This window comes from Erinaceus europaeus, chromosome 17 (genome assembly GCF_950295315.1).
Source record: "Erinaceus europaeus chromosome 17, mEriEur2.1, whole genome shotgun sequence".
Classification (NCBI taxonomy): Eukaryota; Metazoa; Chordata; class Mammalia; order Eulipotyphla; family Erinaceidae; genus Erinaceus; species Erinaceus europaeus.
Window position 1 is genome coordinate 11,267,146 of NC_080178.1, and position 25,216 is coordinate 11,292,361.

Genomic DNA, 25,216 nt, shown 5'->3' on the forward strand with positions numbered 1-25,216 from the left:
TGATAGGAGGTAAATAAGAGGGCTCTGAACTCCAGCTCCATCAGCACCCAGAGAGAGAGAAGGTAAAAGAGAGGGACATATGGAGGTAGTAATGTTGTCATGAGTGTCTTGGAGGGGAAGAGACAATTGAATCAGAAAAAAAGGGGGGCAATTATGCATAATGGTAGACAGATAGTTGTAGAGATAATGGTTGGCCCATGTCTACAACCTTAGGTGAACTGTGGAGGCTTACAATGAAGAGACTGAAGATTCAGAACTCTGGTGGTGGGAATGGTATGGATTTAAATCCCTGTTGACATGTAATTTTATATAATAATAATACTAAAAGAAGAAACCACAGCATTGAATCTTCTGTCAATTCAATGGGCCCCAGGCTCATACCTGAGTTTCTCACATGGCAAAGCAGTGCACTGTAGCTTTCTCTATCATATACAAAATAAATTAAATCTTAAACAAAAACAAAAAAAAAAAGGAGAGGGGACCATTAACCACATCTATGTGGGTCCAGCAGGGAGGAAACCTGGGCTTTGTTGTTTCTCTCCCGCATTCCCTGTGGAGTCCTGGTCTCAGCTGCTGGCCACTGAATTTTGAATTTTATAATAAGAGCCACTGGGACCCAGGAAGGACTTTCCTTTGGATTGTAGTTGGGAGCAGAGGTAGGTGTTTTTGGTGTGATGAAATTGACTCTGCTGTGCAGATGTCCCCTCAGGCTACTGCCATTTCCCGCGAAAGTTGGGACATTCTCGGAGTGCCTGTTCTACCATGTTGTCCCCTCAGGCTAGTGCCAGTTCCTGCAAGAGTTAATACGATATTCTCCAAGTGCCCTTCCCAACCAATCCTGTCCCAGCTCGTCACTCCCGGTTTTTGCACTATAAAGCCCTTCTTCATCCACCCCTCTCTCTCTTGCCTGTTTTTCACATCGGTGAACAGAAGGGTGTGGCACATAGCAGGAGGTGGCCATTTCGGCTAGCTCCATGTGGACCGAACTGCTGTGCTCTCACCCAACTCAGAGGTGCCTGCGCAAATAAAGATTGTGTTCCCTCTCCACTCTGGATCTCCTCTCTGTCTCCTCCGTGTCGAAGCTGACATGACTCTGCTCTTGCAAGGTTGCAAAGGACTCATAAAGGAAGAGAAGAGAGGAGGGATGCATTGGATCGACCTTCTCGTGGTGCATCCCTTGAGTACCCATTTATTGGGGAAACTGACGATCCTTCCTAGCCGACTGAATCCACATGGATCCCAGTCACTTTCAAAGCCAGCAACAAGCAGACATCAGGCTCAACCTGACGCTGTTGACTGGCTACGGAAGAAGGGCAAACGCTAGAAGAAGAAGAGAGGAGGTGGAGAAGGCATTGGAGTCCTAATGTTTGATGCCGGGAAAGGACCTAGGTTGGGTGTATGAATGTCCTGTCAACAACCTATCACAGGGAGATGAATAATTGTACCCACACATTCACGACTATAAACCACTACCCCTCCCCCCCAACAAAATGATAGAAGAGAAACCAAAAAAGAAAACAAATGGTTCTGCTGTGAGAATAGGTATACACAGATCTCTTTGGATAGGTAAATGTGTTTCCTTAGGGCATATTCCTAGGAGAGGAATTGCCAGGTCATAGAGTAAGTGAATTTCTAGCCTTCCAACAATTCTCCAAACTGCTCTCCACAGCGGTGAGACAAATTTGAATTCCCATACAGTGAGATATCACTCAGCGATTAAGAATGATGAAGTCACCTTCTTCACCTCACCTTGTATAGAGCTTGAAGGTATCATGTTACATGAGATAAAGAGAAGGAAGAGAAGCACGAGTGTGGGATGATCTCACTCATAGGCAGGATTTCAGAAACAAGAACAGGAAGGGAAAACACAGACTAAAATTTGGGCTGGGCTAGGGGTATTGCACCAGAGCAAAGGACTCTGGGAAGAAGTATGGGGTGAGAGTGGGGAGTGGGGGTCCTGGTGCATGAGGTGGAAAAGAACCAGAATTTAAGGGATAAGAGTGTTTTACAGACACCTATCATGCATGGTGAGAGGAGAGTTATTTTATTTTGTTTTATCTCATTGATTTCATTTTTTTAATTGAACAAATAGGTAGTTACCTTGGCTTTTATTTTTATTTATTTGTTTATTCTTATATTTATTTATTTTCCCTTTTGTTGCCCTTGTTTTTTATTGTTGTTGTTGTTGTTGATGTCGTCATTGTTGAATAGGACAGAGAGAAATGAAGAGAGGAGGGGAAAACAGAGAGGGGGGAGAGAAAGATAGACACCTTCAGACTTGCTTCACCGCTTGTGAAGTGACTCCCCAGCAGGTGGGGAGCTGGGGGATCCTTATGCCGGTCCTTGCCCTTCGTGCCACATGTGCTTAAGCTGCTGTGCTACCGCCAGACTCCCTGATTTTATTTTTGTTGCCCTCAGGGTTATTGCTGAGGCTCAGTGCTGACACTTTGTTTTTTGTTGTTTTTTTTTACTCTGATTTTTTTTTTATTGGGGAATTAATGTTTTACATTCAACAGTAAGTACAATAGTTTGTACATGCATAACATTCCCCAGTTTCCCATATAACAATACAACCCCCACCAGGTCCTCTGAATCCTTCTTGGACCTGTATTCTCCCCACCGATCCACCCCAGAGTCTTTTACTTTGGTGTGATATGCCAATTCCATTTCAGGTTCTACTTCTGTTTTCCTTTCTGATCTTCTTTTTCAACTTCTGCCTGAGAGTGAATCATCCCATATTCACCCTTCTGTTTCTGAATTATTTCACTTAACATGAATTTTTCAAGGTCCATTCAAGATCGGCTGAAAATGGTGAAGTCACCATTTTTTACAGCTGAGTAGTATTCCATTGTGTATATATACCACAACTTGCTCAGCCACTCATCTGTTGTTGGACACCTGGGTTGCTTCCAGATTTTGGCTATTATAAATTGTGCTACTAAGAACATATGTGTACACAGATCTTTTTGGATGGGTGTGTTGGGTTCCTTAGGATATATCCCCAGGAGAGGAATTGCAGGGTCATAGAGTAGGTCCATTTCTAGCCTTCTGAGAGTTCTCCAGACTGCTCTCCACAGAGGTTGGACCAACTGACATTCCCACCAGCAGTGTAGGAGGGTTCCTTTGACCCCACACCCTCTCCAGAATTTGCTGCTGCTACCTTTTCTGATGTATGACATTCTCACAGGAGTGAAGTGGTCTCTCACTGTTGTCTTTATTTGCATTTCTCTGACAATCAGAGACTTGGAGCATTTTTTCATGTGTTTCTCGGCCTTTTGGATCTCTTCTGTGGTGAATATTCTGTCCATGTCCTCTACCCATTTTTGGATGGGGTTATTTGTTGTCTTGTTGTTGAGTTTGGCAAGCTCTTTATATATGTTGGTTATTAAACTCTTGTCTGATATACGGCATGTAAAGATCTCCCATTCTGTGTGGGGTCTCTTGGCTTGGATAGTGGTTTCTTTTGCTGTGAAGAAGCTTTTTAATTTGATATAGTCCCATAGGTTTATACTTGCCTTAGTCTTCTTTGTAATTGGATTCGTTTCATTGAAGGTGTCTTTAAAATTTATGCGGAAAAGAGTTCTGCCAATATTTTCTTCTAAGTATCTGATAATTTGTGGTCTAACATCCAAGTCCTTGATCCACTTGGAATTTACTTTTGTATTTGGTGAAATACAGTGGTTCAGTTTCATTCTTCTGCATGTTTCAACCCATTGTTACAGCACCATTTGTTGAAGACACTCTGCTTTCCCCATTTAATAGTCTGGGCACCTTTGTCAAAGATTAGATGTCCATAGGTGTGGGTGCTCACTTCGGGGCTCTCAATTCTATTCCACTGGTCAGTGTGTCTATTCATGTTCCAGTACCAAGCAGTTTTGATGACAATGGCCCTACAATACAATTTGTAAGTGTGATGCCTCCAGTTCTGTTCTTTTTTCTCAAGATTGTTTTGGCAATTCTAGGTCTTTTCTGGTTCCAGATAAACATTTGTAGCATTTGTTCTATTCTCCTAAAAAATGTGCTTGGAATCTTGATGGGGATAGCATTAAATCTGTAGATGGCTCTGGGTAGTATATTCATTTTGATGATGTTAATTCTTCCAACCCATGAACATAGAATATCATTCTACTTCTTTGTGTCTTTTTCAATTTCTTTGAGTAGTGACTCATAATTTTCAGTATACAAGTCTTTCACTTCTTTGGTTAGGTTTACTCCTAGATATTTTATTGTTTTTGTTGCTATAAAAAAAGGAACTGATTTCTGGATTTCAATTTCTTCTAACTTAGTGTTTGCATAGAGGAATGCCACTGACTTTTGAATGTTAATTGTATAGCCTGACACCTTACTGTATTGCCTGATGATTTCCAAAAGCTTCTTGCTGGATTCCTTAGGTTTTTCTGTGTATACTATCATGTCATCTGCAAATAGGGAGAGTTTGACTTCTTCTCTTCCAATATGTATGCCTTTAATTCCTTGCTCCTGCCTGATTGCTATGGCAAGAACTTCCAACACTATGTTGAATAGTAATGGTGATAGTGAGCAGCCCTGTCTAGTACCTCATCTGAGTGGAAATGCTTCCAGTTTTTCACCATTGAGTATGATGTTGGCTGTAGGTTTGCTATATATAGACTCCACTCTCTTCAGGAATTTTCCATCTATTCCCATTTTTTGTAGTGTTTTGATCATAAAGGGATGTTGGATTTTGTCAAAGGCTTTCTCTGCATCAATTTATATGACCATGTGGTTTTTGGTCTTGCTTTTGTTGATGTGGTGGATCACATTGATTGATTTATGTATACTAAACCAACCTTGCATGCCTGGGATAAACCCCACTTGGTCATGATGAACAATCTTTTTAATATACTGCTGTATCCGGGTGTCTAGAATTTTGTTTAATATTTTAGCATATATGTTCATTATAGATACTGGTCTGTTTTCTTTTTTCAAAAAAGTTTTCTTTTTTGGTTGTGTCCCTGTCTGCTTTTGGTATCAGAGTGATGTTGACCTCATAAAAACTGGCAGGGAGTATTCCAGTGTCTTCAATCTTCTGGAAGACTTTTAAAAGTAGAGATATTAGTTCTTCTTTGAAGGTTTTGTAGAATTCATTTGTAAAACCATCTGGTCCAGGACTTTTATTTTTGGGAAGGTTTTTGATAACTGTTTCAATAACATTAGCTGTGATGGGCCTGTTCATGTTATCCACTTCCTCTTTACTTATTTTTGGAAGTTGGTAAGTATCTAGGAAATCATCCATTTCATCCAGGTTCTCTAGCTTGGTGGCATATAGTTGTTCATAGAAGCCTCACATGATATGTTGAATTTCTGTGGTGTCTCTTGGGATATCTTCTCTTTCATTTACTATCTGATTTATTTGGGTCTTCTCCCTTTTTTGTTTTGTGAGTCTGGCTAAAGGTTTGTCGATTTTGTTCACTCTTTCGTAGAACCAACATTTACTTTTGTTGATCTTTTGTATGGTTTTCTTATTCTCAATGTTATTTATTTCTGCCCTAACTTTAGTGATTTCTGTCCTTCTGGTTGCTTTAGGGTTCCTTTGTACTTCTTCTTCTAGGTCTTTAAGATGTGCAATCAGGCTGTTTATTTGTGCTTTTTCTTGTTTCCTAATGTGTGCTTGTATAGGTATGAACTTCCCTCTCAGTACTGCCTTAGCTGTGTCCCAAATATTTTGATAGCTTGTGTCTTCATTTTCATTGAAGTCTCGAAACATTTTGATTTCTTCCTTGATTTCCTCTTTGACCCAGAAATTGTTAAGAAGTGTACTGTTGATCTTCCATATTTTGGGACTATTACTAATCTTTTGTTGATTGTTAAGTGTTAGTTTAGTTCCACTGTGGTCTGAGAAGATGCTTGGGATGATTTCAATGCTCTTGAGTTGGCTGATGCTGTCTTTGTGGCCTAACATATGGTCTATCCTTGAGAATGACCCCTGTGGATTTGAGTAAAATGTGTATTCCAGTTTCTTGGGATGAATGACTCTGAAAATGTCCAATAGTTCTAGTTTATCTATCTCCTAACTTAGCTCCCTTATGTCTTTATTGATTTTCTGCCTGGATGATCTGTCAAATTGAGAGAGTGGGGTGTTGAAGTCCCCTACTATAACTGTGTTGCTGCTAATATATTGCTGTAGCTCTTTCAGTAGACATTTGATGTATTTAGATGGCTTCTCATTGGGTGCATAGATGTTAATAATTGTTACGTCCTCTTGATTGACTGATCCTCTGAGCATTAAGTAGTGTCAATTCCTATCTTTTTTAATCTTATCTATATTAAAGTCTATCGTGTCAGATATGAGAATAGCTGTTCCTGCCCTTTTTTGTGGGCCATTGGCTTGTATGACAGTTTTCCATCCTTTCACTTTGAGTCTGTGTTTGTCTTGTTGAGTTAGGTGGGTTTCCTGTAGACAGCATATTGTTGGGTTGTATTTTATGATCCATCTTCATACTCTGTGTCTTTTAATAGGTGAATTCAGGCCGTTGACATTTATTGATATCAAAGATTGAAGATATTTTAATGCCATTCTTGTAGAGTTTTAGAGTGTTCTGGTATATGACCTATTTATGGTGGTCTGACTGTTTATAGAAGACCTTTCAGATCTTCTTTCAGGGCAGGCTTGGTGATAGTTGATTCCTTCAACTGTTGCTTGTCTGAGAAGGTTTTGATGCCTCCATCTAGTCTGAATGACAGTCTAGCAGGGTATAGTATTCTTGGTTGATAGCCTTTCTCATTGAGCACTTGATAGATATCTTGCCATTCTCTTCTGGCCTGTAGTGTTTGTGTGGAGAAGTCTGATACTAATCTTATGGGTTTTCCTCTGTAGGTGACTCTTTGTTTTTCTCTTGCAGCCTTCAGGATCCTTTCTTTATCCTCATTCCTTTCCATTCTAAGTATGATGTGTCTTGGTGTCTTTAAGTCTGGGTTAATTCTGTTTGGGACCCTCTGGGCTTCTTGATACTTTATGTCTTTGATGTTGTCTAGACTAGAGAAGTTTCCAGCTATTATGGCCTGAAGAATGCTTTCTTCCTCTCCCTCTCTTTCTTCCTCTTGTAAGCCAATAATGCGTATATTGTTTCTTTTGAAGTCGTCCCATAGGTCTATGTTGTTGTTTTCAGCATCTCTTAATCTGTCTTTGAGATCTGTTGCTTCTTTTTTAGTTGTCTCTAATTCATCCTCGATCTTGCTAATTCTGTCTTCAGCCTCATTGATTCTATTCTCTCTGCCCTCTACTGTTTTCTGGAGTTCATCTATTTTGTTACCCTATTCTGATACTGTTTTAGTTTGTTCAGCTAGTTGTGTTCTTAGCTCAGCTATTTCAGCTTTCAGCTCTCTAATAACCTTGAGATAGTTAGTGTTTTCTTCCAGAATCTCATTTGTTGTTTCTGTATTTCTGATTACAATTCTTTCAAACTCTTTACTCACTCCTGTGATTATTTTCTTAGCTAATGTTTGGATGTTGAACTCATTATTTTGTGCTTCACCCTTTGGGGGGCTTTTAGCTGGACTGTTGTCCTGGTTCGTTTCTCCAATATTTCTTCTTGTTGGTTTACCCATTTTATATATTATGTTATGAATTCCCTCTCTTAGTACTTTTCAAATTACTGATCACTATTGCCTGGATTCACTTGTGTCTAAGTAAGGTAATTAAAGGGTTCACAGTGGTGGAAGTTAACAGTTGTTTGTTTCAATAGTGTTTTAATCCCTGAGTTGGGGCTCAGTGATTTAAAAGCCTCTTTTTTTTTCTACTCTGTAGGGTATGGGAGCCTGAGAGCTTCTAAACTATAAGTAGGCTTCTTAGTTTAATCATTAACTCCTGACCAAGAGATAAGGCAGGGTTGGCAGAGATAGTCCAGTGGTTATGCAAAGAGACTTTCACAGCCCCTCAGCTATGCCACCGAGGTATAGGTCTTCTCCTAAGTTTCTTGGTTAGATCTCTGTTCCCCGGTGTCCCTCCCTGCCACTGCTCCAGATTCTGAGGGCAGTAGCAATGGAGACTCAGAGTTGTACTTGGTGAGTCTCTGGGGAGTCCTCTCCTCCCCTCATCTGTCCCCTTGTTGGTGGAACAGACTGGAGGTGGTGTCTCAACTGATAAACCACCGGACTGTTACCAGCCACTTAGTCTCTCCCTAGGCTCCTCTCTGTCACCAGCCACAAGTGTTTGCACTCACCAGTGGTTCCTGTAGTTGTTCTAGTCCTCTCTTGTTTCAGTCCCAGGTGGTCTCCTTTGGTATTCCTAGTTGATCCAGGAGAGGAGAGGAGAGGAGAGGAGAGGAGAGGAGAGGAGAGGAGAGGAGAGAAGCAGATCAGCTGCTGTTCCTTGCCCCGCCTCCGGAAGTCTCCCAGTGCTGACACTTTGAATCCACTGCTGCATGTAAGAACTTTTTTTTTTTTCTTTTTCTTTCAAATTTGCATTAGATAAGACAGAGAGAAATTGAGAGAGGAGGGGAAGATAGAAAAAAGGGAAAGAGAGACAACTGCAGACCTGCTTCACCACTCATGAAACTCCCCTTTGCAGATGGGGAGCTGGGGCTAGAACCCAGATCCATGTACATGGTAATATGTGCACTCAACCAGATGTACCACAGCCCAGCCTTGAGATGAGAAATTCTACCATGTGTCTACAACTTTGCTGTAAACCATTAAATATCCCCCCATAAAATGATTAAAAAAAAAATTCTCCATTCAAAAGAAGAAAGAAGCCAAGGACAAAAGAGTGAGATGCTTATGCTTTATTGAGGGACTGAGGCAGGGCTGCTGGGAGGGATGTTGGGACGAGAGGGAGGAGGGAGCTTCTGAGGACAGTCGGGGCTTCTATGAATGTACATCTTCAGCCTGGGAACCCTCGGCGCACTGTGGGCTGGTTGCCATCTCGTGCTAAAACAGATCAACACACAGTTCAGTGGATTGTGAGCAAAAGGCCGAGTTAGGCTACAGAAGGAGACACAGGGGAGTCTGGGAGACAGTGAGTTTGGAAGGACTTGATTATACCCCTTACAGAGAGGGAAGGGGACATGTCTGCAGGGGTTGTGGCTGCCATGGTGTGCACAGGGACTCTCTTCTCTGCATTAGAAGAGGATCCCCAGTGGCCAGGGCATAGCTCAGAGAGTCAGAGCACAGGACTTGCGTGCTTGAGGCCCAGGTTGAGTCCCCAGCACCAGCCTATCAGAGCTGAGCCGTGCGTGTTCTTTCCTCTCATGCCTCCCTCCCCGGCACACAGAGAATAGTGTCCCCAGTGGTTTGACTCGGTGACCCAGGGATTGGAAATACATGTACCAAGAGGTTATTGAGCTTGTCCTTGAAGACGATGACGAGAGGATCAATCAGTAGAAAAGTCTGTGTCTCTCAAGTCCTTAAAGGTTAAATCATCCATGGCAGACCCAAATTTGGAATGTGCACTCTTGGCGACTACCTCTAAGGCTTTCAGCAATTGAGACCAGAACTCTGCAGATGCTGGAACACAGAGGAGAAGAAGCACATGAAGCTGGGTCCCTCTCCAGCCCAGCCAGCCATGCCCAGAGGCAGACAGCTGGTGGTCACAGCCTTTCCGGGGCTGGACTAGAAGGAGCCACCTGACTGTGCCTGAGCTGTGCCCACAGGCATGAGTGTGGGTGCTTCCTTCCTGCTGTGCCCGGGGTGGGAGACTGGTCTTGAGTTGGACATCACTGGGGGTGTGAGGAGCTGCCATCCACTGGAAAACCAGTTTGGCTCTTGGAGGGTGGAGGCTGTGGGACCTACACTTGGGGTCTGTCCAGGACTGAGCTCGTTTCCCCTTCTCTCAGGCCACTACACAAGCTCTCGTCTTTATGGGGCCCTGTTCTCCCCTGCCTCTAGTCACTTTCCTGTCCCGGAAGTGTGAGGTTCTTGCACGTGGGTCTTGGGATCCTGCTGTGGTTTCTCCTGGGCTTGGAGTCCCTCTGCACCACCCATGTTCCCATAGGGGCTTGACCGACCTGCCCTATCTTCCTGTTGGAGAGTTGACCCCTCACACGGAGAGAGGAGAGTGGCTGTCCCTCTGTGGACCTGCCCTGGGTGGCCTGGGGTGGGGGGAGGGTGTGGGCACTCACCAGAGCTGCAGGGGACAGAGAGGGTGACCAGGGCCAGGATGACAATGATAGCGAGCTTCATGATGGTCAAGAGGCCGAGGAGGTTCAGGGTCCAGTCTCAGATGGGGTGAGCTGTGAGAGCCGTGTCCCTGGGGTGCCTGCTTATATGCTGACTCCAGGCTGGGGCTGAGGGGTGTGGCTAGGGGGAGGGGGCCACACTATTGACTTGGGCACTGACCCCATAGAGAAAGTAAATATTCTCTCTTCTCAACCCAGTTGTGTTTGTGCATCGAATTAGAGCTCACACAATGGGTCACTGAGGTGGAGTGGACACAGAGTCTCACATGGAGGTGGCAGATGTCCTGAGCCTGAGGGTGTGGAGACTTGCCCACCACTGACTTTGTACCTGAGCTTTGGCACCGGTAGGGTGGACAGAAGCCGTCGCTGACCCTGACACCCAGCAGAGGCTGAGGTCCCCGGTGTCTCCCAGAGGCCAGAGACTGCATGAGGCCGTGGAGCTCTTGGTGTGCACTGGCTCCTCCCCTGCCACCCTTCAGGTCGGGGACCCTGCAGTCTCTCAGGACCTGTGGTCCAGGGGGCAGCCATGATGAGCCTGGGGCTCCCAGGCTAAAGCGTGCTGGCTGAGCACATGCTTCTCCAGGAGGCGTGCAGAAGCCCACGCCCAGAGAAGCCTGCAGGACCCTCTGGGGCTGGTTGTTGAGCTGTGGCTGCTCTCTAGGTGGCCTGGGGGAGGCTGGGACAGGCCCAACCCTGTGTGTCCCCTTAACAGAACACACCTTGTGGGTGTCTCCCTTCCTTCCCGTACAATTTTCTGCCAAGGCAGCAGGAGCCTCAGTAAGCAAGGCCTGTCCTCTGTAGTCTGAGCTACTTCTTGCCTGTGGAGGATGACTCCTTTTTCTTTTTGTCTTCCTGTTTCTCTTTCTCTTTCTCTTCCTGTTTCTCTTTCTTTTTCTTTTTCTTCTGGCCAGCCTCATCCAGCACCAGTAACAGAAGCACCTTTCTCAGTCCAGTAAGTGAATAAGAAAGGAATCACCATCCTGACCTTGGGCAGAAGACCTCACCTCTCCAGAGCCCTACCCCACTAGGGAAAGATAGCAACAGGCTGGGTGTATGGATCCCCCTGCCAATGCCCATGTGACATAGAGAAGCAATTACAGAAGGAATCAGGCCAGGGAGATAGGTCACCCTGCTGGAGCACTGCTGAGCGCCCCCCCCCCTCCGAAGTTGCTGGTTCAATCCAAGGTCTCACCTTATGCCAGAGCTGATCAGTGCTCTGGTCTCTCTTCTCTCAGAAACAAGTCCTTGCATTTTTTTAAAGTAACCATTCATAGTAGTCTAGTCATAAGAAGAAAGAAGCAGAGACAAAAGAGTGAGATGCTTATGCTTTATTGAGGGACTGAGGTAGGGCTGCTGGGAGGGATATTTGGAAGGGAGGGGAGGAGGGAGCTTCTGAGGACAGTTGGGGCTTCTATGAATGTACATCTTCAGCCTAGGAATCCTCAGCACACTGTGGGCTGGTTGCCATCTCGTGCTAAAACAGATCAATACACAGTTCAGTGGATTGTTAGCAAAAGGAAGAGTTAGGCTACAGAAGGAGACACAGGAGAAACATGTGTCAGCTCAGAGGCTGGGGAGTCTGGGAGGCAGTGAGTTTGGAAGGGCTTGATTATACCCCTTACAGAGAGGGAAGGGTGCCCGGCTGGCTTCAAGGGCAGGAGAGAGAGACAACCAGGGACTCATGGTTGAGTGGTATGCAGTTCAGTCTTTATTCATGTGGAACACAGCGCAATCTAAGCTATCTCTAATCACAATCCTGTCCTTATATATCCTGAGGTGGAACTGTTAGGTCAGAAGAGGACCTAAGTAGGAAAGGGGATGGGGAGAAGGAAAAGCGTGCAAAACAGTGAGGATTAAACCAATGCCCTGGAGGCAGGGAGGTGCTTAGTTAACAGTGGTTATGTAAATAGAATATAGTGTTAAGCAGGGGGGATTAAACCAATGAAACAGAAGGGGTCTTAGAAGCAAAATTTAGAAGCAGACCAACAGAAAGGGACATGTCTGCAGGGGTTGTGGCTGCCATGGTGTGCACAGGGACTCTCTTCTCTGCATTAGAAGAGGATCCCCAGTGGCCAGGGCATAGCTCAGAGAGTCAGAGCACAGGACTTGCGTGCTTGAGGCCCAGGTTGAGTCCCCAGCACCAGCCTATCAGAGCTGAGCCGTGCGTGTTCTTTCCTCTCATGCCTTTCTCCTTGGCACACAGAGAATAGTGTCCCCAGCGGGCTGACCCAGCCACCGAGGAGAGACATGTACCAAGAACTCTAGGAGCTTGTCCTTGAGCTGCTGGGGGAGGTTGTTCATCAAAGCCTTTAACCAGACCCCCACATCTCTCATCTCTATCAGGCTTGAACATGCCACAGTCGGCCTTAAAACTGGTAACCAGGGGCCAGGCCTGGTGCACCTGGTTAAGTGCACACATTACAGTGTGCAAGGTAGAATCCAGGTTCAAGCCCCTGGTCCCCACGTGCAGAGAGAAAGCTTCATAAGTGGTGAAGTATTGCTGCAGGTATTTATCTCTCTGTCTCTCTTCCTTTCTATCTCCCCTGCCCTCTCAATTTCTCTCTATATATACAGTAATAAATAGACTAAGTTTAAAAATAAAAAAACCCTGGAATTAGAGCCAAGGTGGACTGTGTCAAGGAATTGCAGGAAGTCGGGGCACATCAGTGCAGAAGCTATGCAGGAAACAGCCCCTCTCCCCCATGTCCTGGACAACATCCACAAGGGAGCACAGACTGAGAGCACTTCAGATGACAGAACCCCTAGGAACAGACACGTGTGTCTTCCACAACAGATCACAGAGCCCTGCCAGATCCTGGCTGCCTGTCCCCCGTGGAGCCCTGCCCTCCTCCTTACATCCACCACCTGCTCTGCTCATCTCACCCCACATGTCCAGAGAACCAGTCTGGTTCTGATATTGCTAAGTGCTGTCCCCATCCTCCCTGCTCCAGACACCAGAGGGGATTCCACAACCCTTCCCTGGATGGCACTGTCCCTTGGCACTTCTTTTTTTTTATTTTTTTTATTTTTTTTTATTTAAGAAAGGATTCATTAACAAAACCATAGGGTAGGAGAGGTACAACTCCACACAATTCCCACCGCCCAATCTCCATATCCCACCCCCTCCCCTGATAGCTTTCCCATTCTCTATCCCTCTGGGAGCATGGACCCAGGGTCACTGAGGGTTGCAGAAGGTAGAAGGTCTGGCTTCTGTAATTGCTTCCTTGCTGAACATGGGCGTTGACTGGTCGGTCCATACTCCCAGTCTGCCTCTCTCTTTCCCTAGTAGGGTGGGGCTCTGGGGAAGCTGAGCTCCAGGACACATTGGTGGTGTCTTCAATCCAGGGAAGTCTGGCCGGCATCCTGATGACACCTGGAACCTGGTGACTGAAAAGAGAGTTAACATACAAAGCCAAACAAATTGTTGAGCAATCATGGACCCAAAGCTTGGAAAAGTGGAGAGGAAGTGTTAGGGAGGTACTCACTGCAAACTCTAGTGTACTTCTGCTTTCTTACTTTGGCCCTTGGCACTTCTTGACACTCCGGGTCAAACAGGTTCATTTCCAAAGTGGTTGTATCAACCAGACAGCCCTCTATCACTCCTCCAGGCCTCGGTTAGTGTTATATATATATATATATATATATATATATATATATATATATATATATATATATATATATTTAATTTATTTACTTATTATTGGATAAAGACAGAGAAAATTTGAGAGGGAAAGGGTAGGGAGAGACAGAAAGGCACTTGCAGACTTGCTTCACCACTTGTGAAACTTTCCCCTGCAGTTGGACCAGGGGCTTGAACCTGGGTCCTTGTGCACTGTAATGTGTGTGTTCAACCGGGTGTGCCATCATCTGACCCCCCTTTTTTTCTTTTCCTTTTTTTCTTTTTCCCCCTCCTGTTGTTTGTTTTACCAGAGCACTGCTCAGCTCTGATTTACGAACCTGGGACCCAGGGAGGGGCCTCCACCTTAAAAGTCAGCTCCAGTACCCCTTCTGGAAGTCCATTCTCCACACAGAGCCCAGAGTCACATCCATCAAATGAGAACTCCCAGCCTCTGTCCCCAGCCCCAAAAGAAAAATCTTCAAACTTCCCACCCCATGAATATGCCTGCATGCTCCACACACCTGTCCCCTCCTGGGAAGAGGTTCTTAGAATTGCTTGCCTAATCTCAGTTCAGCAGCCCCAGACTTCAAAGTTTTTAAAAAATCATTTATTACTGAGAGGGAGAACCAGAGCTCACCTGGCATATGCAGGAAACTTGGCACCTTATGCCTGCTCTTCCAGTGCTCTCCACACTGTGCCACCTCCCAGGCACTTCTTAGAAAGGTCAAAGCACACCCCATAAAGAACTTTGGTCCTTACTCTGAGAGGGAGAGAAACATTAGGGGAAGATGGCCAGAAGGCCCTGAACTCCATCAGGACCAAGAGAGAGAAGAGGGGGGGGAAAGCATGACATTCAGATATAGTAACAGGTATAGGTGTGACTTAGAAAGGAAGAGGAGGCAGGCAGGATCATAGAGAAAAAAAAAACAGGAAAATAAATATATAAATATAGAGAGTTATAAAAATAACAGTCAACCCATATCTGTGACCTTGAGAGAACCACTGCAGTTTCCAATGGAGGGAATGGAGGCACGGAACTCTGATGGTGGGAACAGTGTGGAATTGTACCCCGTTACTTTGTGATTTTATAAATCAATACTAACTCACTAATAAAAGTTACAAAAAAAAAAAAAAAAAGAAAGAAAGTTCAAAGTTTAGAAGGAGACCTAACACTGACTGAGTTTCTCTTATCTCACTTTCTTGGCTCAGTTTCCCCACCCCCCACCCCACCCCACACACACACACACACACCTCCTCCCAACATCAATTCCTTTTTTTAAAAAGACATTCAAGGGAGCCAGGCTGTAGCGCAGCGGATTAAGCACACATGGTGCAAAGCGCAAGGACCGGAGTAAGGATCCCAGTTCAAGCCCCCGGCTCCCCACCTGCAGGGGAGTCGCTTCACAGGCGGTGAAGCAGGTCTGCGGGTATCTGTCTTTCTCTCTCCCTCTCTGTCTTCCCCTCCTCTCTCCATTTCTCTCTGTCCTGTCCAACAACGACGACATCAATAATAACTACAACAATAAAGCAACAAAGACAACAAAAGGGAATAAATAAATATTTTTTTTTAAAAAAAGACATTCTAGCCCTCTCCCAAATCAGGGCTTCTGTAGATGCTCACAGCAAAATATTGTTGTGGGGGGTGGAACCAAGATGGTATCTTGGAGACAACACCCGGCAGAGCTGTGCAAGGAGGCTGCTTTAAACCTGGGAATTTCTGCCAGCAGGTTCCAGATGCCACCGTGATGCCAACCTGACTTCCCTGGGCAGACGACCCCACTAATGTGTCCTGGAACCCTGCCCCCCCCAGGCCCCTACCCCACTAGGGAAAGAGAGAAACAGGCTGGGTGTATAAATCGACCTGCCAATGCCCATGTTCAGCAGAGAAGCAATTACAGAAGCCAGACCTCCCACCTTCTGCATCTCATAATGACCCTGGGTCCATCCATATTCCCAGAGGAATAAAGAATAGGAAAACTTTCAAGGGAGGGGATGGGATATGGAGCTCTGGAGGAGGGCACTGTGTGGAAATGTATACCTTTTATCCTATACTCTTGTCAATATTTCCATTTTATAAATAAAATTATATGTATATATTCTCTTGACTAATCTTTCAGTAGATCACCCTGCAGCAAAATGTGCAAGGATGCATCCCAAGTTCACATATTTAAAAATAAATAAATAAATAAAAGCCTCTCGTGCCCATGGCAGCAGGTCCCCAAGACCCTGGCAGCTGAATGGAATTGCAAATCCCTGTCCCCAACCCCCAAAGAAAGGCGGCCAAGGGCATGCGGTGGCTGAGAGGATTGAGTCTTGGCGAGCTTTGCGCTCGGCGGCCACAAGGGGGCAGTGTCGGCCAAGGCGCCCAGAGAACACGAGCTTCCGGGGGGGAGGATGGGTCGCCGCCTCTCCCTAGGGATCTCTTAGCACCTACACAGGTTCTTTGGTTCATTTTTTAAAGATTTATCTATGTGAATTCTGGAGAGGGGAAGAGGAAATAGACACCTGCAGCACTGCGTCGTGCCTTGTGAAGTTTCCCTCCTGCAGATGGAGACCGAGGTCTTGAACCTAGGTCTCTGAGCATGGTGATGTGTGTGCTCGACCAGGTGTGCCACTGTCCGGCCCCATGTCTTGGTTCATTTCTGAGGCCTCTTTGCATCAAAATTCTGAGGGAGAGCAGTGCAGGGCTGCCTGTGGCCCCCTAGCAGTGATGTGTCAGTACTTTGGAGATCAGGAATCATGGCGATTGATCCCAAGGGCCAGTCAACAGAATCTGGAACCCCAGTGGCCCACCAGGTAGACTGAGCCCCCAGCACTGGTGGAGCTGACCTATGACCTATGACTTTCAGCATCCAGGCTCATGTTCATCTCGGGGCAGAGACCCCAACCTCATGCAATTTCTCATTCATTCCTCACATCACACAGATTCCAGAGCCCAGGCCCCAACTCCTGCCTGAGCCCCGAAGGCAGAACACTCCTAAGCCAATTAGCCGATTGAGAAGGGTGACAATGTTCAACACACACACACACACACACACACACACACACTGCACATTGTCCTGCTGCTTCCCAGGTCCCAAGGAGGGACTAAGATTGTAAAAATTCCAGAGCAGGTCACGCACGATTCCAAAAGAGATACTTGGCGGATGACAGGGTGGGGACCTCCCACCCCCTCACTGTGAAGGCCCCAGTTCTGCAGAATCCAGGTCATCACGAAATCACATACCTTGGCCTCCAGGTGAGCCGCGGCTTAGGTAAGAATTCAAAGGGATAAGAATCCAGGGCCATAAAAGGTCCTGAATTTTAATGGTCTATTCACAGCCCAAATATTTACCCAGAGCAAAAACCAGCACAGGTATCTGGGGGTAAAAGGAGGCACAATTATATTGTGGAGGCTATTGGGGGTGGGGAGACTGTCTACTCACAAAGATGTTTAGAAAGAACAGAAAGAGCACATGTGCAGAAAGCAAAAGTTAATTAGAGAAACAAAGAAATAGCTGATCGGTTCTTCTCTGTACTTAGTCTTAGGTTAGCCTCTCTAGGTAATGGCCAGTTTCAGACTGTGGCCTGTTTTTTTTTTTTTTTAATTGTTCTTCAGTTAAGGATGATTTCTCTCTCTCTCTCTCTCTCTCTCTCTCTTTCTCTTTCTCTCTCTCTCAACAGAGGGGGTTTAGAGAAAATGTGTTCCAATATAATAAAGACCATATAAGGCAAGTCCACAGCTAACATCATACTAACCAATGAAAGGCCTAAAGCTTTTTCTTCAAGACTATGAACAAGAAACAAGGATTCACTCTTAAAGTACTAGAAGATACAGCCAGAATAACTAGAAAAGAAAAAGGAAAGTTATCCAAACTGGGAAGAAGGAGATAAAATTGTCATCGTTTACAGGTGATAGATAGTATCAATATAAAGAAAACTAAAGACTCCACCAAAAAGTTATTGAATGAGTTTTTAAATGGTTTTTTTACATTTGAAAGAGGAGAAGGTGGTAGTTTAAAAGTTTGCCCATCCCTGTAACACAGAAAAGTCTATAATCAGCCTTTTTCACTATGAATACAGCACTAAAACCACAGAGAGATCAGTGTATGGATAGATAATAGACATGTGGAAAGACATACATACACACATGCACTCACAGGTTCCATACAGACTATCTAGAGAAGAAAAATATATTTTTTATTTATTTACTTTTTAAATATTTATTTAGCCCCTTTCGTTGCCCTTGTTGTTTTACTGTTGTAGTTATTCTTGTTATTGCTGTTGATGGTGTCGTTGTTGGATAGGACAGAGAGAAATGGAGAGAGGAGGGGAAGACAGAGAGGGGGAGAGAAAGACGGACACCTGCAGACCTGCTTCACCGCCTGTGAAGTGATTCCCCCTGCAGGTGGGGAGCCGGGGGCTCGAACCGGGATCCTTACACCGGTCCTTGCTTTGCGCCACATGCGCTTAACCCATTGTGCTACCTCCTGACTCCCTTACTTTTCTTTTCTGAGAGCACTGCTCAGCTCTGGCTTATGACTGTGCAGGAGATTGAACCTGGGACCTCAGAGCATCAGGCACAAGTCTGTTTGAATAACCATTATGCTATCTCCCCCACATGAGAAGAAACAAACAAAAAACTCAAGATGTATCCCAACATTAGACAAAAAGAAAAAGGAGGAAGAGGAGGAGGGGGGAGATTAAAAATAAGAAGCATGCTTTTAGCACTCCAGTATTTTCACCATTCATATGACTAGAAATCCCGGGGGTGGGAGCTGGCGGGGAGACCACATTTCTTACCACAATGCCAGCTGAACTGAGACCCAAAACAAACATTTTCTGTGAAACTGGAGGCGATTATGCTTAGTGAAGTAAACAAGAAGGTAAAGGACAACTACCAGATGGTTTGACTCGTGTGGTATCTTAGATAAGTGAAACACATGAACTTGAAAAAGAAAGAAAGAAAGAAAGAAAGAAAGAAAGAAAGAAAGAAAGAGAAGGAAGGAAGGAAGGAAGGAAGGAAGGAAGGAAGGAAGGAAGGAAGGAAGGAGGAGCCAAACGTTCTCAAAGACTGTGAGAATTGGCAAGCAAGGGTGGGGTGTACACAGAACTTTGGTGGTGGGTGCAGTGTGAAATTATACCCCTTATAGTCTTATATCTTCGGAATTACTAAACCACCACTAAAAAAATTTCAAGGTAAGAAAGAGAGGCAGAGAGAAAGCAAAAGAAATCACAGCGCCAAAGCTCCCTTCAGTGCAGTGGAGGCCAGGCTCAAACCTGGCTCACTCACAAGGCAAAGCAGCGCATTCTCCTGGTGAGCTATTTTCACCTGCCTACTAATTAAAAAAAGAATTGTTTTAAAGGAAGAACGCAATTTTTCTGTGAAAAGTCACTCTAGGGCGATAGCCCAGTGGTAGTGTGGAACTTGCTCAGATGAGGTTACAGGTTCAATCCCCACTAGCAGCCAGAGCTGAACAGTGCAGGAGACAGAGAGCAAGAGAGAGAAAGAGAAATTGTTGACCTTGCGACCAAAAGAAAGCTAAACAGAAATGTCATTGTCAAACATGGCTATCACATTGCAAAGCCCAAGCACTCCCCAACTGTATAGCAGTGTGTGTGTGTGTGTGTGTGTGTGTGTTGGGGGTAACCTGGCAGATAAAGAAAAAAAAGAAAAAAGAAATCAATAAATGACTCAAGAGGCAGGAAGAGGAAGCAAAGCCAACACTCATCAACTTTATCAAGATGATGTGGATAAAACCGTGTGGAGTACAGGGCCCAGGCTGTATGCTCTCGCTGGGGGGACTCTGCAGGTAGTAATTCACCTGAGGGAGAGGCAAAAGGGGAGGCTGCCCAGAAAGTGGAGGCTTTGGCGAGATGATGAGGAGAGATGGGGATGGGGCCCCACAAAGTACACTCTCCTTAGCGTGCAATTAGGAACTGTTCCTCCCAGGCACGTCAGCAGAGCGCCAGTCAGCACATGGGAGCTGTGTGAGCATGAGTCATCCGCAGGAAACCGCCAGTGCGTTTCCATGAGCAGACAGAAAGGATCAAGTTAGAGGCCTATGCAAAAAAAAATAAATATATATATATATTTCTTTATTTATTTTCCCTTTTGTTGCCCTTGTTTTTTTATTGTTGCTGTAGTTATTATTGTTATTGATGTCGTCATTAGATAGGACAAAGAGAAATGGAGAGAGGAGGGGAAGACAGAGAGGGAGAAAGACAGACACCTGCAGACCTGCTTCACCACCTGTGAAGTGACTCCCCTGCAGGTGGGAAGCCGGGGGCTTGAACTGGGATCCGTATGCCAGTCCTTGCGCTTTGTGCCACATGCGCTTAATCCACTGTGCTACTGCCCGACTCCCAAAGACAATTTAAATAATAACTTTTTAGATCTTAAAATCGATCCAGACTAGAATGTGTTGTCACCAAGAGTCAGAAAGGATCAGCTGGAGGAGGAGGGAGGTCTGGGAGCCAGATGGTGGCACACCTGATTAAGAGTATGAACGTTACCATGACCAAGAACCAGGGTCCGAGCCTCCGCTCCCCACCTGCAGGGCGAAGTTTCACAAGCTGTGTGGTCTGTCTCCCTCTCTATCTCCCCTCCTCTCTCAGTTTCTCTCTGGCCTATCAAATAAATAAAAATAAAGAGTTAAATAAAAGGAAGGCAGGAAGGAAGAAAAAGAGAGGAAGGAAGGAAAGAAGGAAGGAAGGGAGCAAGGTAGGAAGGAAGGAAGGATGGAAAGATGGAAGGAAGGAAAGAAGGGAGGGAGGGAGGGGAGCAGTGGATTTGTAGCACCAGCACCAAATGCCAGTAATAACCCTGATGGAAAAAAAAAAGACAAAATAAAAGATGAATAATAATAAACATCCTGGGAGTCGGGCAGTAGCGCAGCGGGTTAAGTGCAGGTGGCACAAAGCACAAGGATCCTGGTTCGAGCCCCTGGCTCCCCACCTGCAGGGGAGTCGCTTCACAGGCGGTGAAGCAGGTCTGCAGGTGTCTATCTTTCTCTCCCCCTATCTTCCCCTCCTCTCTCCATTTCTCTCTGTCCTATCCAACAATGACAACAACAATAACAACAACAATAATAACTACAACAATAAAACAAGGGCAACAAAATGGAATGAATAAATAAATAAATATTTTTAAAATAAATAAATAAAATAAACATCCTATTTAATATTGCATATGAAAGACTGAAAATATGAAACATAGGTTAAGATCTTCATTTGAACTAGTAAAAATTAAAAATTATATTTAGTGGTCCAGGAGGTGGCACAGTGGATAAAGCATTGGACTCTCAAGAATGAGGTCCTGAGTTCAGTCCTGGGCAGCACATGTGCCAGAGCGTTGTCAGGTTCTTTCTCTCTCCTATCTTTCTCATGAATAAATAAATAAAATAAAATCATATTATATTTTAAACATGGGTCACAGAGAGAGCTCAGTATCAGATCACAGAACTCAAAAGTATGAGGCTGGGGTCAGGCAGTGGTGCACCTGGTTAAGTGCACACAGTACAGTCCGCAAGGACCCAGGTTCAAGCCCCTGGTCTCCACCTGCAGGGGGAAAGCTTTACAAGTGGTGAAGCAGGGCTGCAGGTCTCTCTCTGTCTCTCTCTATCTCCCCCTCCCCTCTCAATTGCCATCTCTATCCAATAATAAATAAATAATTTTTAAAAGAATTTAAAAATAAATTTAAGATTTTTTTTTAATGAGGTCCTAGATGCATTACCCCCTTATGCCGGAACTGAGCAGTGTTCTAATCTGTCACTTTCTTTCCACTGGGGTGATGGCTGAAAGGTGCAAATTTCTACTACCAGGCAGTAAGAAAAACATACATGTGACAACAATATCTTGTAAATTATTACCTTCCGGAATAATGTGAATAAAAATTAACGTTCTCTGATAAAAACAGGTGGGGGAAAAAAACTCAGATTTTTCACCTAGCAAATGAGGGGTTGCTAACTTCACACAAGTCTAGTGAGTTCATAAATTAACTGAGGTTCTTCACCTCTCCAAGCCCCCACTAGGGAAAGACAGAGACTGGCTGGGAGTATGGATCCGCCTGCCAACGCCTGTGTCCAGCAAGGAAGCAATTCCAGAAGCCAGACCTTCTGCACCCCACAATGACCCTGGGGCCATACACCCAGAGGAATGAAGAATAGGGAAGCTTCCAATGGAGGGGATGGGACATGGAACTCTGGTGGTGGGAACTGTGTAGACCCCTGTTATCTTACAATCTTGTTAATCACTAATAGAAATAAATTAAATAAAAAATAACAGGTTCAGTGACTGCACAGCTCTGTGTGAGATCATAATTTAAAAAAACATTTCTTATTTATGATTAATAGTGGTTTACAAGAGTGTAAGATTACAGTTCCATATTGCACACACCCCCAAAGCTCTGGCCCGCCTCCACCACCCCCACCCCCACCCCCCACACACACACACCCAAGGATCACCACCAGAGTTCTCACAAAGTCTTAGAAACGGTTTGTTTACTTCTGGGGTTTTTTGTTTGGTTGGTTGGTTGGTTTTTGGTTGTTTTTTTTTATTGTTGTTGTTACTGATGTTGTCATTGTCAGATAGGACAGAAAGAAATAGAGAGAGGAGGGGAAGACAGAGAGGGGGAGAGAAAGATAGGCTGGTTGGTCGGTTTTTGTTTTGGGGTTTTGTTTGTCTGTTTGATTTTTGTTTGGGGCTTTTTTTTTTTTAGTTGTTGTTTTGCAAGTTCATATGTTTCAGTTCTCTAGATTCCAAATGTGAGTGCAACCAGCCAGTAGTTAGTTGTCTTTCATCTCTATACTTATCTTGCTTCCAGCATCTTTTGTTAACAGGTCTGGTGATGCCCTGGGTACAGAAGAAGTTCCTCCCTCTGCCCTAAGGCAGGACGGAGACTGGAGGCTGGGGCTGGGCTGGAGGGGGGGCTCAGAGAGAGAAGGCATGAGGGCCAGGTGTCTCCTGGCACGCTCACACTGAGCATCCAGGTGGTTACTGAGTCTGACCTTGATTTTTTTCCCCACCTTCTGCCTATTTGGCCTTCACCATCCTCATTCAAGATTGTTGCAAGTTTAATTGATTTATTTAATTAATTTCCCACTTGCCAAAGATTTCATGGCTTTAAAAAATAATAATAAAGGGCCGGGTGGTGGCGCACCGGGTTGAGCGCACATGTTACAATGCTCAAGGACCCGGGTCTGAGCCCCAGGTCCCCAGCGGCAGGGGGAAAGCTTTGCTAGTGGTTAATCAGTGTTGCAGGTGTCTCTCTGTCTCTCCCTCTCTATCGCCCCCTTTCCTTTAGATTTCTGGCTGTCTCTACCCAATAAATAAAATAAAGACGATAAAAATTTTAAAAAATTAATAATACCCACCTGCAGGGGGAAGGCTTCATGAGTGGTGAAGCAATACTGCCAATCTCTCTCTCTCTCTCTCTCTCTCTCTCCCTCCCTTTCCATCCCCTTTCCCTCTCAATCTTTCTCTGTCCTACCAAATAAAATAAAGTTTAAAAAAAATTATAATAGGGAGTTGGGAGGCAGTGCAGCAGGTTAAGTGCACATGGTGCAATGAGCAAGGACTCAAGTAAGGATCCTGGTTCAACCCCCTGGCTCCCCACCTGCAGGAGAGTCCCACCTGCAGGAGAGTCGTTTCACAGATGGTGAAGCAGGTCTGCAGGTGTCTATCTTTCTCTCCCCCTCTGTCTTCCCCTCCTCTCTCCATTTCTTTTTTTTAATATTTATTTATTTATTCCCTTTTATTGCCCTTGTTGTTTTATTGTAGTTGTTATTGATGTCGTTGTTGGGTAGGACAGAGAGAAATGGAGAGAGGAGGGGAAGACAGAGAGGGGGAGAGAAAGATAGACACCTGCAGACAAGCTTCACTGCTTGTGAAGTGACTTTTAATAGTTTACCAAAGTAAAGGACTCTGGGGGTGGGGGTGGGGGTGGGGGTGGGGGGATGAGGTTCCGGTTCTGGCCCATGGTGGTGGAGGAGGACCTAGGCTGGGGGTGAGAGTGTTTTACAGAAAACTGAGAGGGGCCAGGTGGTGGCGCACCTGGTTGAGTGTACATGTTACAATGTACAGGGACTGGGGTTTGAGCCCCAGCCCCCACCTGCAGGGGGAAATCTTTGCAAGTGGTGAAGCAATATTGCAAATGTCTCTCTGTCTCTCCCCCTCTCTACCACCACCCTCTTCCCTCTTGAGTTCTGGCTGTAACTATCCAATAAATAAAATAAAGATAATAAAAAAGTAAAAGAAAAAATGGTAGGCATATACCAACAACTGTATTTACTATAGACCATGAATCCCTCTCAATGAAGATACTAAAAAAAAAACTCCCACAATGTGCAAGACACTTCCTTTGTGCTTTTCAGAAACTGTCCTACTAGTGTTACTTTTTAAGTCTTCCCTACAGGTATGGAGAATATATGTTGGCATGCAACCAAGTATCTGTGCTTCACGCTCCGAATGCTAATGGAACATTCGTGGTTTCCAGGTCCCCCCTGTGAGGACCCTAACAATATGTTTTCTTACATACTCTGAGGTAGTTTCACCAGGCTAAATGATAAGTTTAAGTCTTGGTCAGCCATATCCAGATCAGGATCCGAGGGGAGGCCACTTCTTTGGTGTCAGAGTCTGGAAGCTGGCTGCAACCCCTGAAGCCCTGGCCTCTGTTCATCTCAGAGACAGCAGTGCAGCCTCTTCAGTTCTCTCTTGGAGTCTGGCCTCCTCTCCAGCCTCCTTCTTCTACATGTCCTGATGCTCAAAAACTATTGGACCCAACTGTGTAACCCAGAATAAGCTCCCCACCTCAGCATCAATCAGTGAGAGGTTGGAATAGTTAGTTTGTTTGCTTGCTTGAATGCCAGGGCCTCAAGCATATGAGACAACCACTATTCCAAATACATATATTCTATTTTTTTATAGGGGAGGAGGAGGGAGAGAGACAGAGAAACACCTACAGCCCTGCTTCACCACTTTTGAAGCTTTCCCCCTGCAGGTGGGGACCAGGGGCTTGAACCTGGATCCTTGAGCATTGTAATGTGTGTGCTTAACAGGCCACTTTTTTATTTCGCATATGTGCCACCCAGGCCCCACAGGCCAACTTTTTTATTTCGCATGGCTCTAGCACTGTTCCACCAGCTGTGGAGTTACCTCCCACCCCAGTGCCTTGGCTCTCCCAGTTGAGCTGTCTGGGTCCCAGAAGGGTGGACTTCATTACATCTGCAACTTCATTTCTCTGAGCTGTGGAACCTGACGCATTCCCCAGTCCTGGAGACGTGGACAAGCACACCTTTGTGGGGATGGGGGCTACCACCCCTTACCCCGTAGACTGCCCCACCCTGCACTGTCAAAAATCAAATCATCATTTCATGCTTTGGCTCAGCAGCTCCCCACCCCACAGCTGCCATCTCCCAGAGGGAGGGTTCCCTCCAGGAATCAGAGGGGAGCAATGGGGGTGCATCTTGGGAGAACAGCCCTGCCT

The 25,216-nt window shown here is 45.3% G+C and overlaps 1 protein-coding gene and 1 long non-coding RNA gene across 4 annotated transcripts in view; one reads left to right on the forward strand and one right to left on the reverse strand.

Moving 5' to 3' along the window:
* Nucleotides 1-8,726: 8,726 nt before the first annotated feature.
* Nucleotides 8,727-25,216, reverse strand: part of AHNAK (AHNAK nucleoprotein) — a 164,173-nt gene continuing 147,683 nt past the window's right edge. Inside the window, exons 6-7 of one of the 3 annotated variants that reach the window (XR_009545573.1) lie at nt 14,390-14,512; nt 11,447-11,607 (exon numbers count right to left, since the gene is read on the reverse strand). Coding sequence is in view for 2 of the 3 variants with exons in the window: in XM_060176326.1 (XP_060032309.1) it covers nt 8,840-8,886 (47 nt within the window). In the remaining variant the exon portion in view is untranslated. Of the gene's footprint in view, nt 8,887-11,446; nt 11,608-14,389; nt 14,513-25,216 lie in introns of those variants that run through there. The other 2 variants (XM_060176326.1, XM_060176328.1) reach the window with 2 other exon arrangements.
* The window catches only part of LOC132534033 (uncharacterized), a 3,860-nt gene continuing 820 nt past the window's right edge, over nt 22,177-25,216 (forward strand). The window contains exon 1 of the long non-coding RNA XR_009545747.1: nt 22,177-22,226. This is a non-coding gene — a long non-coding RNA (uncharacterized LOC132534033). The remainder of the gene's footprint in view (nt 22,227-25,216) is intronic.